This window comes from Mustela erminea, chromosome 18, assembly GCF_009829155.1.
Source record: "Mustela erminea isolate mMusErm1 chromosome 18, mMusErm1.Pri, whole genome shotgun sequence".
Classification (NCBI taxonomy): domain Eukaryota; kingdom Metazoa; phylum Chordata; class Mammalia; order Carnivora; family Mustelidae; genus Mustela; species Mustela erminea.
In genome coordinates this window covers 9,014,595-9,032,087 of record NC_045631.1, presented here as the reverse complement: position 1 = coordinate 9,032,087, position 17,493 = coordinate 9,014,595, and the positions used below count along the sequence as shown (strand labels likewise).

Genomic DNA, 17,493 nt, shown 5'->3' with positions numbered 1-17,493 from the left:
CCCATACAGAAAAAAACAATGCAGATGGGGGTAAATAGTCGCAGATCAATGAATGTCTGAGTTTCTAGTTTCACTCCTGATTCCTCAGACATTTGAACTTTTCTGACACCAGTCTTTTTTTTTTTTTTAAAGATTTTATTTATTTATTTGATAGAGATCACAAGTAGGCAGGCAGAGAAAGAGGGAGAAGCAGAATCCCCCCGGAGCGGGGAGCCCAATGCGGGGCTCGATCCCAGGACCCTGAGATCATGACCTGGCCAAAGGCAGAGGCTTAACCCACTGAGTCACCCAGGCGCCCCACCACAGTCATATTTATGGGTGAACTGGGGGGAAGGGGAAGGAGAGCGAAGTAAGCACATTTTATGTATAGTCAACTCAATCTAAGGGCAGATTATCTGGTTTATGGACCAACAGAGGTTAAAAAATATGAGGTTACATTGTAAAAAATTTGAAGAACAATTCAATGAAAACATCTGATTTTTTGAGCACATCAACTGGAACTATAGGTAATTCATAGATGCCATGTTCGGTGATTGCCTCTTGGCAATACAACCTACGGTGAGGGACAGCTCAGGTGGTTCTGGATCCAGGACTGCCACATTGGGACCTAAAAAGAGTTAGGTAAGGAAAGGCAGAAAGCAGGGATGAAGAGCTTCCAACTTGAGTCCTGTTGTGATATTAAAAAGTGAAAACTCATCTAGGAAAACAGTTATTAGAAACTTTTAATAGACAATGGAACCTAGCCAATTGCTAATTTGAATACTATTCGGTGTTCTTTTTTTTTAAGTTTGGTGTTTTTTTTTTTTTCTTTAAAGATTTTATTTGTCAGAGAGGGAGAGAGAGCAAGCGCACAAGCAGGCAGAGCGGCAGGCAGATGCAGAGAGAGAAGCAGGCTACCTTCTGAGCAAGGAGCCGGATAAGGGACTTGATTCCACGACCTGAGCTGAAGGCAGGGGCTTAACCAACTGAGCCACCCAGGTGTCCCCTGTTCGGTGTTCTTATACAGTACTATTGCTTTAATTCTTTGGGTGATGTAACATTGTCCTCCCAAAAGCCAGATGTAATTTAAAATTTATACTAGGGGTACCTGGGTGGCTCAGTTCCGGTCTGCCTTTGGCTCAGGTCTTGATCCCAGGGTCCAGGGATCAAGTGCTATGTTGGGCTCCTGGTCAGCGAGGAACCCACTTCTTGCTCTCCCTCTCCCTTTCCACTTGTTTGTGCGCTCTCTTTCAAATAAGTAAAATCTTGCCAATAAATAAATAAATAAATAAATAAATTTACACCAAATCAGTCTACCTGATCTTGTCTAGTTGTAACACTACTTTTTATAGTTACCCCTGATAAATGAGTGGTGTCTTTTCCCCCCAATACCCCCTCCTAAATGAGTGGCATCTGCACTTGGCCAAAGGACTCAACACTGTTTGGTAGAAACAACCTTCCTGTACTCTTTAAGCTTTTTGCAGAGACATGGGCTGTGGAGGGAATTCCCCAACCCATGTCTTCAGAAGTTTCGAAGCCCAGATGAACAATTAGAAATGTGATTGGTTTCCCAAATGCTATGGAGATAGTTTATGGTTGGTCTGTCTTTGCCTCTTAAACTATGCTTAAATTAGGAAACTTTAGAAGCGAATTACAAAAGTTTCTGACAATAAATATATAAACAACATCTTTATTGACAGTGGGCCAATAAGAGCAGTCAAATTTAGTTCATAGGTAACCAAAAACATTTGAAAAGTGGAACACTAAAACTTCCAAGGTTCATGTTGGAGTACAAATACAGTCTTATTGAACGTCAAACATAAACAGAATACTGAAATGTCAAGGGCCAGAGTTCCCAGTAAAACTTAGAGCTAGTCTCTTAACAGTCCTTAAACTGCACTTAGATTACAAACTTGAGTCTCTGAAACTATCGATAGCTTCTGGCTAAGTGGTACTTAGGAGAGAATAAAGCAGATTCCCCAAGGTCTCAAGGAGGCTGTGTAGGGAGCAGCACCAGATGGAAAGACGAGCAGAAAGAGAAGCCTCTTCTCTATGCTGCGCTATACAGCAGGATGGTGACAGTTCTTGATGTTAACAAAAAGCGTGGAAGACACATTCACTCCTAAGTAATTTCTATCTGATCAATGCTTAGCCACTTATTGCAGACTGAGTTTGTATCTCCCCAAATTTATCTTGAAACTTAACCCCCAGAGGGATGGTACTAGGAGGTGGGGGCCTTTGGAAGGTGAATAGGTCACGAGGGCAGAATTCTTGGGAAAAGGTTTAGTTGGCCTTGTAAGAGGCACCAGAGCCCCCTTATCCTTTCACCATGTGAAGACAGAACAGAAAGATGGTGATTCCTGAACCAGAAAACAGACCCTCCCCAAACATGGACCTGGTGGGGCCTTGGTCTTGGGACCCTGGTCTCCAGAACTATAGCCAGTCTGTGGTGAGTTATTTCATTGTAGCAGCCCAAATGGACTGATGTTTCATTAAAATACATATATTTGTATATGTTTACATACCTTACAAACATATACTTATAGAAGCCATCTGTTTAATTTATTGTGAGCCAGGTCTTTGACACACATTGTCTTATTTAACCCTTACAACCTTACAAGAGAGGGATGATTTATTCCCATCTTATAGATGGAGGCCCTGAGACTTAGAGACAGCAAGTAGTAAGGTCACATAAATGTTAACTGGAGGGGGAGAATCCAAACTCAGCTTTGGAAAGCCCAAATGGATCTTACTCTGGAAGTCAAATTTTGGCCCCAAAATAATGAATTTATTTTCACTCAAGCAACTGGCACACAGAGAAGTATCAAGTATTACAGGCTTTGGGGGGACGTACAATCACTGTTGCAACTGTTGTAACAACCAAATGTAAATGAATGCATGTGGTCAAGATCCAACTAAACATTATTCTGAGATACAGGCAGAAGGTGGACTTGATCGTGGGTCCAGGTCACAGCCTGTCAGTTCCTATTTTTGAACATGAATACTGAGTATGAAGGGGAGCGCCTTTCTCTTTACCTTGTTCCTGTGTCAGCCTCTTACCCTTACCTCTCAGTCCCTGAGCCTTCCCACCCACTTCCACCCACAACGTGTTTTTTATTCTTCCCAAAACCTTTTCCCAGTTCATTCAGCCCCATTTTTGTTTTAATTTCCATCACGGCTGGATTTAACCCATTCATCCTTAATGATCTTGCTCTAAACTCTATTCCTCTACTTCTCCTCAATAATACAACTAAGATTTACAGAGAAGGAATTATAGGAAACAACAGAGATAATGTGGAGAAGGCCAAGAGCAAGGACTAGTTGCTGAACGTTCTTAAAGGATAGAATTTAGAAGAGAAAGAAGAAATCTGTAACTATTTTCCTTCTATCTCTTCTATACTCTTCTCTTCATACAACAGAGTAACAATAAAAATTGACATTTGTATAGTGTTCTACTAAATATTTATTTGAACTTTTGCTTCTGCATTTCCAATCCCACCACTTGTTTTTGATCACCCGTGTGGTTTCATGCCTCTTCTACCTTCTTTAGGGCTCTTGGACATAGCCCAACAAACATATAGGGAGAACAATAACAACAACAAAATGTGGGTAGACATGAAAGCCAGAGAAATGGCAACCTCTTCTTCATGGAGGGAAGCTGTTATCCTCCATTGAGTCACTGTCCTGTGAACTATTTTCCATATTTGACAGGAAGGTGTGTCCTTGTGTCTCAGAGTTGCTTCATTTCTCCTCCTTGACTGGGACCCTAAATATAATAACACATTGAACTCATCAACTTTCCAGACCCTCAACATCCTAGGGGCTTTTTCTCAAAGCGACAAAGCATCGTTTATAGAAGCAGAATAACTGTAAATGAGTTGGAAATGAAATATCCCTAATACTTTGCTTATAGAAAAACCAAGGACTCATTCAATGCCAAGGATACAAAAAGAGGCATTTGATCAAAAACTGCAGTTAAGATTTTGACCCATTCTTAACTTCAGGGAAATTCCAAGGAAGGAGAAAATGAAAACCTACACAACAGAGGGATAACAATTATCCAAATGTATGACCAGCATAATCCAGGGGAACACAATTTAGAACCTGCAATACATTCTACTTTATGTTCATCAAATTAGATAGTAGCCTTTGGGGAGGGAGGGAATCCGAAGCATAATTCAACTCTTAACTTTACATTTTATAGCTAATATAAAAGAAATAACCCTCCCTGAAGGAATGACACTAGCTGTACATCTGGAGATCTACTTTGGATCCAAAGAGGAACAACTCCGTGTCTTCCTGATGATAAAGATAGGAGTCTTCCACCTACGTTTATAAATAAGAATTTCCTTACAGAGTGAGAAGCTGTAACAAGGCTCTCATGTAACAAGGAGAGGGAGAAACCAGACTCACAATGATTATACAGTTATCCACTTCCAAGGATTTCTTGAATTTCCATGAAAGGGCTATTTGGTAGTGGTGGTGGGGGATCAAAATAGGAGATCCCTGGCCAGAAGCTTTCATAATGATCAAATCAATGAATATAAAGAACATTCTGTCTAGGGCTCAAAACTATCTGTTATGCAAGTAAAAGTAGATGCATACAAAATTGGTCCTTGGGCAGGACTTTACGGGTGTCCCACCTAAACTACTCAGATATTTAACACAGTGATAAAGCCAACTTACATTTCTTCACATTTAGGAATTTTTCAGAGTTGCTCTTCAGTATGAATTCTTTGATGTCTGATGAGGGATGAGCTGCACTTAAAGCTTTTCCCACATTCATCGCATCTGTAGGGCTTCTCTCCAGTATGAGTTCTCTGGTGTTGAATTAGAGCTGATGAATGGATAAAGGCTTTTCCACATTCATTACATTTGTATGGTTTCTTTCCAATATGAATTCTCTGATGTTTAGCAAAATTTGAGCTCCGGCTGAAGGTTTTCCCACATTCGTTACACTCGTAGGGTTTCTCTCCAGTATGAATTCTCTGATGCTGAACAAGATGTGTGCTCTGACTAAAGGTTTTTCCACATTCGCTACATTCATATGGCTTTTCTCCAGTATGAACTCTCTGATGTTTAGTAAGGGATGAGCAGTGGCTGAAGGCTTTCCCGCATTCCTGACATTTATAGGGTTTCTCTCCAGTATGAGTCCGTTGATGTTTAATGAGAGCTGATGAATGAATGAAAGCTTTATCGCATTCATTACACTCATAAGGCTTCACCCCAGTATGAATCAACTGATGCTGCACAAGATGTGTACTTCGATTAAACCCTTTTCCACATTCACTGCATTCATATGGTCTCTCTCCAATGTGAATTCGCTGATGTATTGCAAGGGATGCACTTTCTGTGAAGGCCTTCTTGCATTCGCTGCATTCAAAGAGAATTCTAGTATGAGTTCTCTGATGTTTAGTCAAATTAGCTCTGTGGCTAAAAGATTTCCCACATTCACTGCAGCTATAGGGCTTCTCTCCAGTATGGACCCTCTGGTGTCGGATAAGCACTGAATGGTAAGTGAAGAGTTCACCGCAATCGTTGCATTTATGAGGTTTCTTCTCTTTACAGGTTCTTTGCTTTTTCATTAAGTTTGATTTCTGTTTCAACCTTTTTTCAAGGGTATGGAAGGCATAGGATCCTCTGGGAGCTCTGTCTTGAGTGAGAAGAACAGACTTCGGACTCAGGTTTTTCCAATAAACATCATGCTCACGAGCTCTTTCTTCAGGGAGTGAATTCGCATGGCTGAGCATTTCTCTCAAGTGTCTCTCCTGATTTCCTTGCTGATTCTCTAGCCAGTTTTCACATTCAAGAGCTGTTTCCAAGCTGGAGTCATAGACACCATCCCTTGTCAGTCTATCTATTATTGCAGTCTGGCATGATTCATTGGAAAGATCTTGCACTGAAGTTGAGTCTTTGTCCTCAGGTTTAGTCTCCAGGTCTGAAAGAAATTGGAAATGCAAATTTCCTTTGTTTTCAGTGCTCAACAAAAGACAGTTCTGTAACAGCTAATAAAGATGAAAAGCATGCTTCCGAGGAGGAAGTGGATTTGACTTTTTTAAGATGACTTGCAAAGAGAAGCAAATGGAAGGAAACAAATGCACAGTGTTATGTGGAGAAAATGAGTAGACCTTATTCAGCATAGTCAAAAGGGGGTAAAAGATGACCAGAAATACAGAAGGAGAGATGCAGATGAACCAGTATTATCGCTGGATGCGCAGGAAATGAGCACACTAGATCAGAAGAGGGAAGAAACAAATTCTTATTGAATACCCACTTGCTATATTAAATATACTGTTCTCACTTTAGAGGACATTATGACTTTCAGGTTTCCAGTCATGCAGTCCTACCCACATCCAAATAGGCATTCCATTTCCAGTTTAACCTTCCCTAACAATGCTTTTATATGTCTCTGATCAAAAATGTCCTGTGATCTCCCAAAGATATAATGGCAAATATATGGTATCTTATATACATAAGACTACTCCTTTTAACACTGAGATAGCGGAATACTGGTAACATCTCAACACTGATTACAGAGAACTGATTAAATGCAGTATGATATAGACATAAAATGCAGTACTTGCAACTTTTTAAAACATCACAAAGATCTCCATATATAGATATGAAGTTATCTCCAGGATACATTAAGTAATTTTTTTTTAAAACCAGCAAACTGGGGCACCTGGGTGGCTCCGTGGGTTAAAGCCTCTGCCTTTGGCTCAGGTCATGATCTCAGGGTCCTGGGATAGAGCCCAGCATCGAGCTCTCTGCTCAGCAGGGAGCCTGCTTCCCCCCAGCCCCTCTGCCTGCCTGCAATCTGTCAAATAAATAAATAAATAAAATCTTAAAAACCAGCAAGCTGCAAGTGAGTGTGTACAATCTGCTCTTTATGTAGAAAAAATGGGGAGGGAGATATAAATATATGCACATATTTGGTTATATTTCCAAAAACCAAGGATGGACAAATGAAATATTAATAAAAATGGTTGCTTATAGGGAAAGTATCAGAATAGAGGAGAGAGGGCAGAGATGGAAGCTAGAGCTCTCTAAATACATCTAATGTATTAGAATATTTTGTCTAATATAAAACTATAAAGCTAAACTAATTTAAGGAGTGTGGTGGGTCAAAGCAACAGATCAATGAAACAGAAGAGCAACTTCAGAAATAGTCGAGCATATACAAATAAAAACAATACAAAGGTGATATTTCAGTCAACAAAAGACAATCTGTTTTCAAACATATGTTGCTATAACAACTGATTACACATTTACAAGAAAATTAAGTTAGACCTGTCCCTCATTCTATACAGCCAAATGACTTCCATTCCTTCACCAAGCTACTTTTCTATGCATTTATTCAACACTTATCCATTGAATATCTACCATACGCTAGGCTCTGTGCTAGGCACTGGAAAAAGACACATGCACAGGAGGGGAGAGAGAATTTTGTCTAACATTCACAAATGCATGTAAAAATATGCTTGTAGGGTACCTGGGTGGCTCAGTTGGTTAAGCGACAGCCTTCAACTCAGGTCATGATCCTGGAGTCCCAGGATCAAGTCCCGCACCAGACTCCCTGCTTGGTAGGGAGTCTGCTTTTGCCTCTGACCTTCCCCTCTCTCATACTCTCTCTCTCTCTCAATTAAATAAATAAAATCTTTTCAAAAAAAGTACTTGCAGTTAAGTATTGAGGAATAAAAGGCAAATGACTATGAAAAAATATGGGGGGAAATCTAGGGAGATGGGGGAGGCTTCTCTGAGGAAATAAATCACTGAGCTGGAATGAAAGTGCAGTTGGAGTTTGGGTGAATGTTGCAGGAAACTGGTACAAATCACAGAGATGAGCATTACAGGGAGAGGGAATGATACGAACCAAAGTGCCAAGATGAGAGGGACATACAGGGAAAGCACAGTGGTTGAGAGCATGGACTCTAGAATCGGAATGCATGAAGATAATCCCAGCTCTGTCGCTTATGAGCTGTGTGACCTAGGGCAAATTATTTAACCTCTCTATTTCAGTTTTCTTATGTGTAAGATGGGCAATAACAGTACCTACTTCATGAGGAATAATGACAATACTTACCTTAATAAGCATTAAAGGGATATAAACCACTAAAAATTATGACACAGCCTAAGAGCTAATAATTTGATGTAATAGGGATGTAGGTAGAAAGCTCAAAGTATGGTCCATAAACCCTGGGGAAGCCAGAAATTCAAAACTATTTTCAATATAATGTTTAGATGTTATCTGTCTCTTTCATTGTCTTGTCATTTGCACTGTTACAAAAGTCATCATGGTAAAACTGCTTATGACTTAGCACAAATCAGGACAACAATAAACTTAGTAGCAGCTGTAACCTAGCCCTGGCATGTACTCTCAGTTAAGGAAAAAAGGAGCCAGTTTCACTTAAAAATGTCTTAGGAAACAGTATACACTACTGATTTTATTAAATTTCAAGCCTTGAGTATACATCTTTTAAAATTTCTGAATTGAGAAAATAGGAAATATTATAAGGCAGCTCTGTTCCTGTCAAAGTATGATGACTGTCTTGAAGAGAACCACTTGTGGGATCATTTGAGCTGTGAGCTGAACTAGCCACTTTGCCCATGGACCACAGTTTTTACTTGGAAGAATGACTGACAGACAAATATGTTATCCAAGTTGAGTATTTGACAGATATTTCCTCCAAAATGAACAAACTGGGGTGCCTGGGTGGCTCAGTGGGTTAAGTCTCTGCCTTTGGCTCCGGTCATGACCTCAGGGTCCTGGGATCGAGCCCCACATCGGGTTCTCTGATCAGCGGAGAGCCTGCCTCCCACTATCTCTCTGCCTACTTGTGAGTTCTTTCTCTGTGTGTCAAGTACATAAATAAATATATATTTTTTAAAGATTTTATTTATTTATCTGACAGAGAGAGATCACAAGCAGGCAGAGAGGCAGGGAGAGAGGAGGAAGCAGGCTCCCCGCTGAGTGGAGTGCCTGATGTGGGGCTCGATCCTGGGACCCTGGGATCACGACCTGAGCCGAAGGCAGAGGCTTTAACTCAGTGAGCCACCCAGGTGCCCCTCAAGTAAATAAATAAAATCTTTAAAAAAAAAAAAAAAAAAAAAAAAGAACAAACTGAGCCTGTCACTTCAAGAAAAACAATCAACAGTATTCAGTAAAATTTCAGCTTTTGGGCAGAAATCAGAATTTTGGAAAACTTGTATCTGCTCTTGAGAACCTGGTAGTTTTTTAATCCTTAAAGACTTTTCTGATGAGGTCAGTGGTGATATTAAAAGTTGTGATTTAAAAAACACTACATGATATAATGTGTCAATACTTAGAAGATCTGGGGGTGCCTGGGTGGCTCAGTGGGTTAAAGCTTCTGCCTTCAGCTCAGGTCATGGTCCCAGGGTCCTGGGATAGAGCTCCGCATCGGGCTCTCTGCTTAGCAGGGAGCCTGCTTCCTCCTCTCTCTCTCTGCCTGCCTCTCTGCCTACTTGTGATCTCTGTCTGTCAAATAAATAAATAAAATCTTTTAAAAAGCCTGAGATCTGCATAACTCAATGAACCAGTATTTTCCAAAAGATCAGTAGATTTTAACAAAAGAGTATGAAAAATTCATGGATCTGGTTCCTGATGCCACATTATATCTGATCTTCAAGAAAGTAAAACTTGCCCAGGGGCACCTGGGTGGCTCAAAGGTGGTTAAAAGTCCGACTCTTGATTCTGGCTCAGGTCATGATCTCAGGGTCCCAAGACTGAGTCCCACCTTGGGTTCCACACTCAGTGGGGACTCTGCTTGAGGATTTTCTGTCTGCCTCTCCCCCTGCTCAAAGGCACCCACACACATGCTCTCTCAAATAAATAAATAAATCTTAAAAAAAAAAAAAAAAAAAAGGAAAGAAAGAAACTAACACTTGCCCAGTTTTTGGTGTAGTATTACAACAGCTACACTTACCTGAAAAAGCTATGAAATGTTTCTCCCTTTCCAACTATATTTTAGTGTGAGGCTGGATTTTTCATACATGTCAACCAAAACAATGTATCACAACAACTGCATCCAGAAGTGGAGTGAGAATATAGATTTGCAAAAATGTAAAACAATGCATTCTTTTTTTTTTTTTAAAAGATTTTATTTATTTATTTGACAGAGAGATCACAAGTAGGCAGAGAGGCAGGCAGAGAGAGAGGAGGAAGCAGGCTCCCCACTGAGCAGAGAGCCCGACGTGGGACTCAATCCCAGGACCCTGAGATCATGACCTGAGCCGAAGGCAGCGGCTTAACCCACTGAGCCACCCAGGCGCCCCAAACAATGCATTCTTGTCAATAAATTTTTTTTGCAGCAAATAGGTGTTTATATAAAAATTATATTATTTGTGTTAACATGAAATGGGTTTTAATTATTTTTACATGATTTAATAGTTTAAAATTTTTTCCAATTTTCATTTCTAATACAGTAAGTACTGGTAAATATAACCCAAACATAAAATATAACTGTATTTAATAAAGCTCTTTCGGGTCCTCAGTAATTTTAAACATGGTCCTTTGATGGCAAAGTACTTAAGAACTGCTATGTTAGAGTACAAAAACAGGGACAGCAGGTGTGAGATTAGATTAGAATAATGAGTAAAAGCCAGATTTTATGAGACTGTATAGGCCTCAAGGATTTCAGTTGTTATCCTAAGAGCAATGGGAAGACACTGGAGTGTTTTAAGCCAAAGAATGACACCATCAGATCTGTATTTTGAAAACATCACTCACACTGTGATACAGACTAGTGTAAATCTATGGGGACAGAGGTAGAATTGAGATTACCACAGTGGTCCAGGCCAACAAAAGAGAGAGGGATGCTAACAGTAAAAAAAAAAAAATATTTACAGGATGACTGGATAAATGCGAAGTTGAACTGGGTAAAGGAGAGAGGGAGTATAAAAACTGTTCACACATTTATGGCTTGTGTAATTTGGTAAAACAGTGAGTGTCATTAAGACAACTGAAGGGGCGCCTGGGTGGCTCAGTGGGTTAAAGCCTCTGCCTTCGGCTCAGGTCATGAACCCAGGGTCCTGGGATCGAGCCCCGCACTGGGCTCTCTGCTCAGCGGGGAGCCTGCTCCTCCCTGCCCCCGCACCTGCCTCTCTGCCTACTTGGGATCTCTGCAAGTAAATAAATAAAAATCTTCACAAAAAATAAACATGCTGTATTGCGGTTATATTTATCATAAGCACATGGAAACATCAAATAGTTACACAAATGTTTAGAACAGGAGGCTGAAGGAGAGATCTAGGCTCGAGATACAAATTTGGGATTCATTAGACAGAGCTGATAATTTGGTTATGGGACAAAGTAGAGGCTGCCACCAGGTGACCAGTGGGACAAACCTGACCCTCAGACATGTTTTGTTTGGCCTACATTGTTTACAGAAATTTTTGAGATTAGCGACAACATTTAAAAATGGAAAGACTTCACACAGAAATTCAAATTTTGGGTAATTTTGGAAAATACTAGAGGCATACTGCATGTCAACAACCAGCCGGAGCAAAGACCAGCAACTATAGCTTGCTGGTTTTTTTTTTTTTTTAATAAAGCTTTATTGGAACACAACCATACCCATTCATTTATGAACTAAGACTGCTTTCCACACCACCATGGCAGACTGAGTTGTTGCAGCAGAGGCCATATGTCTCACGAGATAAATTATTCACTATCTAGCCCTTCACATAAAAAAATTTGCCAGCTCTTGAGCGACAGCTAAATGGAAGGAGGGCCACTCCTTTCTGTTGAGCTGTGTGCTCTTTCAGTATATCAGCCCCACCTGCTTACCCAGCTTGCTTCACTCAGGTGTGTTACCTGCTGTCCCAGGCAGATGCTCAAGTGACTCCAAATACATAGAGGGATGAGAGATTAAAACCAAGCCTTGAGCCATTCAAACACGCAAGTGTTCAGAAAACAAACCTAAGAAGACACCACCAGAGATGAGGTGATTCCAAATGGATTACGGATTCAAAAGAAAAATTAAAAGACAAATAGAACAGAAGCAAATATGTCTTTCATCTTGGAGGGAGAACTTTTGAAACACTGATCAAATATCAGAAAATGGAGAGGAGGAGTCAAGATGGCGGAGAAGTAGCAGTCTGAGACTACTTCAGCTAGCAGGAGATCAGCTAGATAGCTTATCTAAAGATTGCAAACACCTGCAATCCATCGGCAGATTGAAGAGAAGAAGAGAAGAATTCTGGAAAACAGAAAAACAACCACTTTCTGAAAGGTAGGACTGGCGGAGAAGTGAATCCAAAGCGATGAGAAGATAGACCCCCGGGGGGAGGGGCCGGCTCCCGGCAAGCGGCGGAGCAACGGCGCACAAAATCAGGACTTTTAAAAGTCTGTTCTGCTGAGGGACATCGCTCCAGAGGCTAAACCGGGGCGAAGCCCATGCGAGGTCAGCGTGGCCCCAGGTCCCGCAGAGTCACAGAAGGATCGGGGGTGTCTGAGTGTCGCAGAGCTTGCGGGTATTGGAACGGGAAAGCCGGCTACAGAGACAGAGCTGACAGTAAGCTCACAGCTCGGTGTTACCTTGAACTGGCCACAGGCTCGGTGAGCTCGGAGCGTGGCCGGAGGTCAGGCAGACGGGAGTAACTGGGCGCTGTTCTCTGAGGGCGCACTGAGGAGTGGGGCCCTGGGCTCTCGGCTCCTCCGGGGCCGGAGACCAGAAGGCCGCCATTTTTATTCCCGTCCTCGGGAACTCTACGAAAAGCGCTCAGGAAACAAAAGCTCCTGAAAGCAAACCCGAGCGGATTACTCAGCCCGACCCCTGGTAAGGGCGGTGCAATTCCGCCTGGGGCAAAGACACTTGAGAATCACTACACCAGGCCCCTCCCCGAGAAGATCCACAAGAAATCCAGCCAAGACCAAGTTCACCTACCAAGGAGAGCAGCGGAATTCCAGAGGAGGAGAAAGCAAAGCACGGAACTCATGGCTTTCTCCCTGTGATTTTTTTAGTCTTGCAGTTAATTTAATTTTTTTCTTTTTCTTTTTTTTTCTCTTCTTCTGCTAAAATTTTTTTTTAACTTTTACCCTTTTTTTAAATATTTTTAACTAGTTTATCTAACATATATTTTTTCTTTTTTATATTTTTCTTTATTCGTTTTCTTTTTTTTAATTCTTTTCCTTCCTTCCTTCCTTCCTTCCTTCCTTTCTTTCTTTCTTTCTTTCTTTCTTTCTGAACCTCTTTTTATCCCCTTTCTCCCCCCTCACGATTTGGAATCTCTTCGGATGCGGTTAAAGCATATTTTCCTGGGGTTATTGCCACCCTTTTAGTATTTTACTTGCTCCTTCATATACTCTTATCTGGACAAAATGACAAGACGGAAAAATTCAACACAAAAAAAAGAACAAGAGGCAGTAACGAAGGCTAGGGACCTAATCAATACAGACATTGGTAATATGTCAGACCTAGAGTCAGACAATTCTCAAGGTTCTAGCCGGGCTCGAAAAAGGCATGGAAGATATTAGAGAAACCCTCTCGGGAGATATAAAAGCCCTTTCTGGAGAATAAAAAAACTAAACTCTAACCAAGTTGAAATCAAAAAAGCTATTAATGAGGTGCAATCAAAAATGGAGGCTCTCACTGCTAGGATAAATGAGGCAGAAGAAAGAAATAGCGATGTAGAAGACCAAATGACAGAGAATAAAGAAGCTGAGCAAAAGAGGGACAAACAGCTACTGGACCACGAGGGGAGAATTCGAGAGATAAGTGACACCATAAGACGAAACAACATTAGAATAATTGGGATTCCAGAAGAAGAAGAAAGAGAGAGGGGAGCACAAGGTATACTGGAGAGAATTATTGGGGAGAATTTCCCCAATATGGCAAAGGGAACGAACATCAAAATTCAGGAGGTTCAGAGAACGCCCCTCAAAATCAATAAGAATAGGCCCACACCCCGTCACCTAATAGTAAAATTTACAAGTCTTAGTGACAAAGAGAAAACCCTGAAAGCAGCCCAGGAAAAGAAGTGTGTAACACACAATGGTAAAAATATTAGATTGGCAGCTGACTTATCCACAGAGACCTGGCAGGCCAGAAAGAGCTGGCATGGTATTTTCAGAGCACTAAACGAGAAAAACATGCAGCCAAGAATACTATATCCAGCTAGGCTATCATTGAAAATAGAAGGAGAGATTAAAAGCTTCCAGGACAAACAAAAACTGAAAGAATTTGCAAACACCAAACCAGCTCTACAGGAAATACTGAAAGGGGTCCTCTAAGCAAAGAGAGAGCCTACAAGTGGTAGATCAGAAAGGAACAGAGACCATATACAGTAACAGTCACCTTAAAGGCAATACAAAGGCACTAAATTCATATCTCTCAATAGTTACCCTGAATGTTAATGGGCTAAATGCCCCAATCAAAAGACACGGGATATCAGAATGGATAAAAAAATAAAACCCATCTATATGTTGCCTCCAAGAAATTCATTTTAAGCCCAAAGATACCTCCAGATTTAAAGTGGGGTTACCATGCTAATGGACATCAGAAGAAAGCAGGAGTGGCAATCCTTATATCAGATCAATTAGATTTTAAGCCAAAGACTATAATAAGAGATGAGGAAGGGCACTATATCATACTCAAAGGGTCTGTCCAACAAGAAGATCTAACAATTTTAAATATCTATGCCCCCAACGTGGGAGCAGCCAACTATATAAACCAATTAATAACAAAATCAAAGAAACACATCAACAATAATACAATAATAGTAGGGGACTTTAACACTCCCCTCACTGAAATGGACAGATCATCCAAGCAAAAGATCAATAAGGAAATAAAGCCTTAAACGACACACTGGACCAGATGGACATCACAGATATATTCAGAACATTTCATCCCAAAGCAACAGAATACACATACTTCTCTAGTGCACATGGAACATTCTCCAGAATAGATCACATCCTCGGTCCTAAATCAGGACTCAACCGGTATCAAAAGATTGGGATCATTCACTGCATATTTTCAGACCACAATGCTCTGAAGCTAGAACTCAACCACAAGAGGAAGTTTAGAAAGAACCCAAATACATGGAGACTAAACAGCATTCTTCTAAAGAATGAATGGGTCAACCGGGAAATTAAAGAATTGAAAAAAATCATGGAAACAAATGATAATGAAAATACAACGGTTCAAAATCTGTGGGACACAACAAAGGCAGTCCTGAGAGGAAAATATATAGCGGTACAAGCCTTTCTTAAGAAACAAGAAAGGTCTCAGGTACACAACCTAACCCTACACCTAAAGGAGCTGGAGAAAGAACAAGAAAGAAACCCTAAGCCCAGCAGAAGACAAATCATAAAGATCAGAGCAGAAATCAATGAAATAGAAACCAAAAAAACAATAGAACAAATCAACGAAACTAGGAGCTGGTTCTTTGAAAGAATTAATAAGATTGATAAACCCCTGGCCAGACTTATCAAAAAGAAAAGAGAAAGGACCCAAATAAATAAAATCATGAATGAAAGAGGAGAGATCACAACTAACACCAAAGAAATACAAACTATTATAAGAACATACTATGAGCAACTCTATGCCAACAAATTTGAAAATCTGGAAGAAATGGATGCATTCCTAGACACATATAAACTACCACAACTGAACCAGGAAGAAATAGAAAGCCTGAACAGACCCATAACCAGTAAGGAGATTGAAATAGTCATTAAAAATCTCCAAACAAACAAAAACCCAGGGCCAGACGGCTTCCCAGGGGAATTCTACCAAACATTTAAAGAAGAATTCCTATTCTCCTGAAACTGTTCCAAAAAATAGAAATGGAAGGAAAACTTCCAAACTCATTTTATGAGGCCAGCAACACCATGATCCCAAAACCAGACAAGGATCCCATTAAAAAAGAGAACTATAGACCAATATCCTTGATGAACACAGATGCGAAAATTCTCACCAAAATACTAGCCAATAGGATTCAACAGTACATGAAAAGGATTATTCACCACGACCAAGTGGGATTTATTCCAGGGCTGCAAGGTTGGTTCTACATCCGCAAATCAGTCAATGTGATACAACACATCAATAAAATAAAGAACAAGAACCATATGATACTCTCGATAGATGCTGAAAAAGCATTTGACAAAATACAGCATCCCTTCCTGATCAAAACTCTTCAAAGTGTAGTGATAAAGGGCACATACCTCAATATCATCAAAGCCATCTATGAAAAACCCACCGCAAATATCATTCTCAATGGAGAAAAACTGAAAGCTTTTCCGCTAAGGTCAGGAACATGGCAGGGATGTCCATTATCACCACTGCTATTCAACATAGTACTAGAAGTCCTAGCCTCAGCAATCAGACAACAAAAGGCATGCAAATTGGCAAAGAAGAAGTCAAACTATCACTCTTCACAGATGATATGATACTATATGTGGAAACCCAAAAGACTCCACTCCAAAACTGCTAGAACTTGTACAGGAATTCAGTAAAGTGTCAGGATATAAAATCAATGCACAGAAATCAGTTGCATTTCTCTACACCAACAACAAGACAGAAGAAAGAGAAATTAAGGGGTCAATCCCATTTACAAATTGCAACCCAAAACTATAAGATACCTAGGAATAAACCTAACCAAAGAGGCTAAGAATCTATACTCAGAAAACTATAAAGTACTCATGAAAGAAATTGAGGAAGACACAAAGATATGGAAAAATGTTCCATGCTCCTGGATTGGAAGAATAAATATTGTGAAAATGTCTATGCTACCTAAAGCAATCTACACATTTAATGCAATTCCTATCAAAGTACCATCCATCTTTTTCAAAGAAATGGAACAAATAATGCTAAAATTTATATGGAACCAGAAAAGACCTCGAATAGCCAAAGGGATATTGAAAAAAGAAAGCCAAAGTTGGTGGCATCACAATTCCGGACTTCAAGCTCTATTACAAAGCTGTCATCATCAAGACAGCATGGTACTGGCACAAAAACTGACACATAGATCAATGGAACAGAATAGAGAGCCCAGAAATAGACCCTCAACTCTATGGTCAACTAATCTTCGACAAAGCAGGAAAGAATGTCCAATGGCAAAAAGACAGCCTCTTCAATAAATGGCGTTGGGAAAATTGGACAGCCACATGCAGAAAAATGAAATTGGACCATTTCCTTACACCACACACAAAAATAGACTCAAAATGGATGAAGGACCTCAATGTGAGAAAGGAATCCATCAAAATCCTTGAGGAGAACACAGGCAGCAACCTCTTCGACCTCTGCCGCAGCAACGTCTTCCTAGGAACATCACCAAAGACAAGGGAAGCAAGGGCAAAAATGAACTATTGGGATTTCATCAAGATCAAAAGCTTTTGCACAGCAAAGGAAACAGTTAACAAAATCAAAAGACAACTGACAGAATGGGAGAAGATATTTGCAAACGACATATCAGATAAAGGACTAGTGTCCAAAATCTATAAAGAACTTAGCAAACTCAACACCCAAAGAACAAATAATCCAATCAAGAAATGGGCAG

The 17,493-nt window shown here is 40.4% G+C and overlaps 1 protein-coding gene across 3 annotated transcripts in view; it reads right to left on the bottom strand.

Moving 5' to 3' along the window:
* Positions 1-244: 244 nt before the first annotated feature.
* ZNF286A (zinc finger protein 286A) overlaps positions 245-17,493 on the bottom strand; it is a 28,425-nt gene continuing 11,176 nt past the window's right edge. For 2 of the 3 annotated variants that reach the window (XM_032320042.1, XM_032320044.1), the window contains exons 6-7: positions 4,666-5,917; positions 1,363-3,745 (exon numbers count right to left, since the gene is read on the bottom strand). In XM_032320042.1, coding sequence (XP_032175933.1) covers positions 4,689-5,917 — 1,229 coding nt within the window. In that variant the 3' untranslated portion in view covers positions 1,363-3,745; positions 4,666-4,688. Of the gene's footprint in view, positions 608-1,362; positions 3,746-4,665; positions 5,918-17,493 lie in introns of those variants that run through there. The other variant, XM_032320043.1, reaches the window with a different exon arrangement.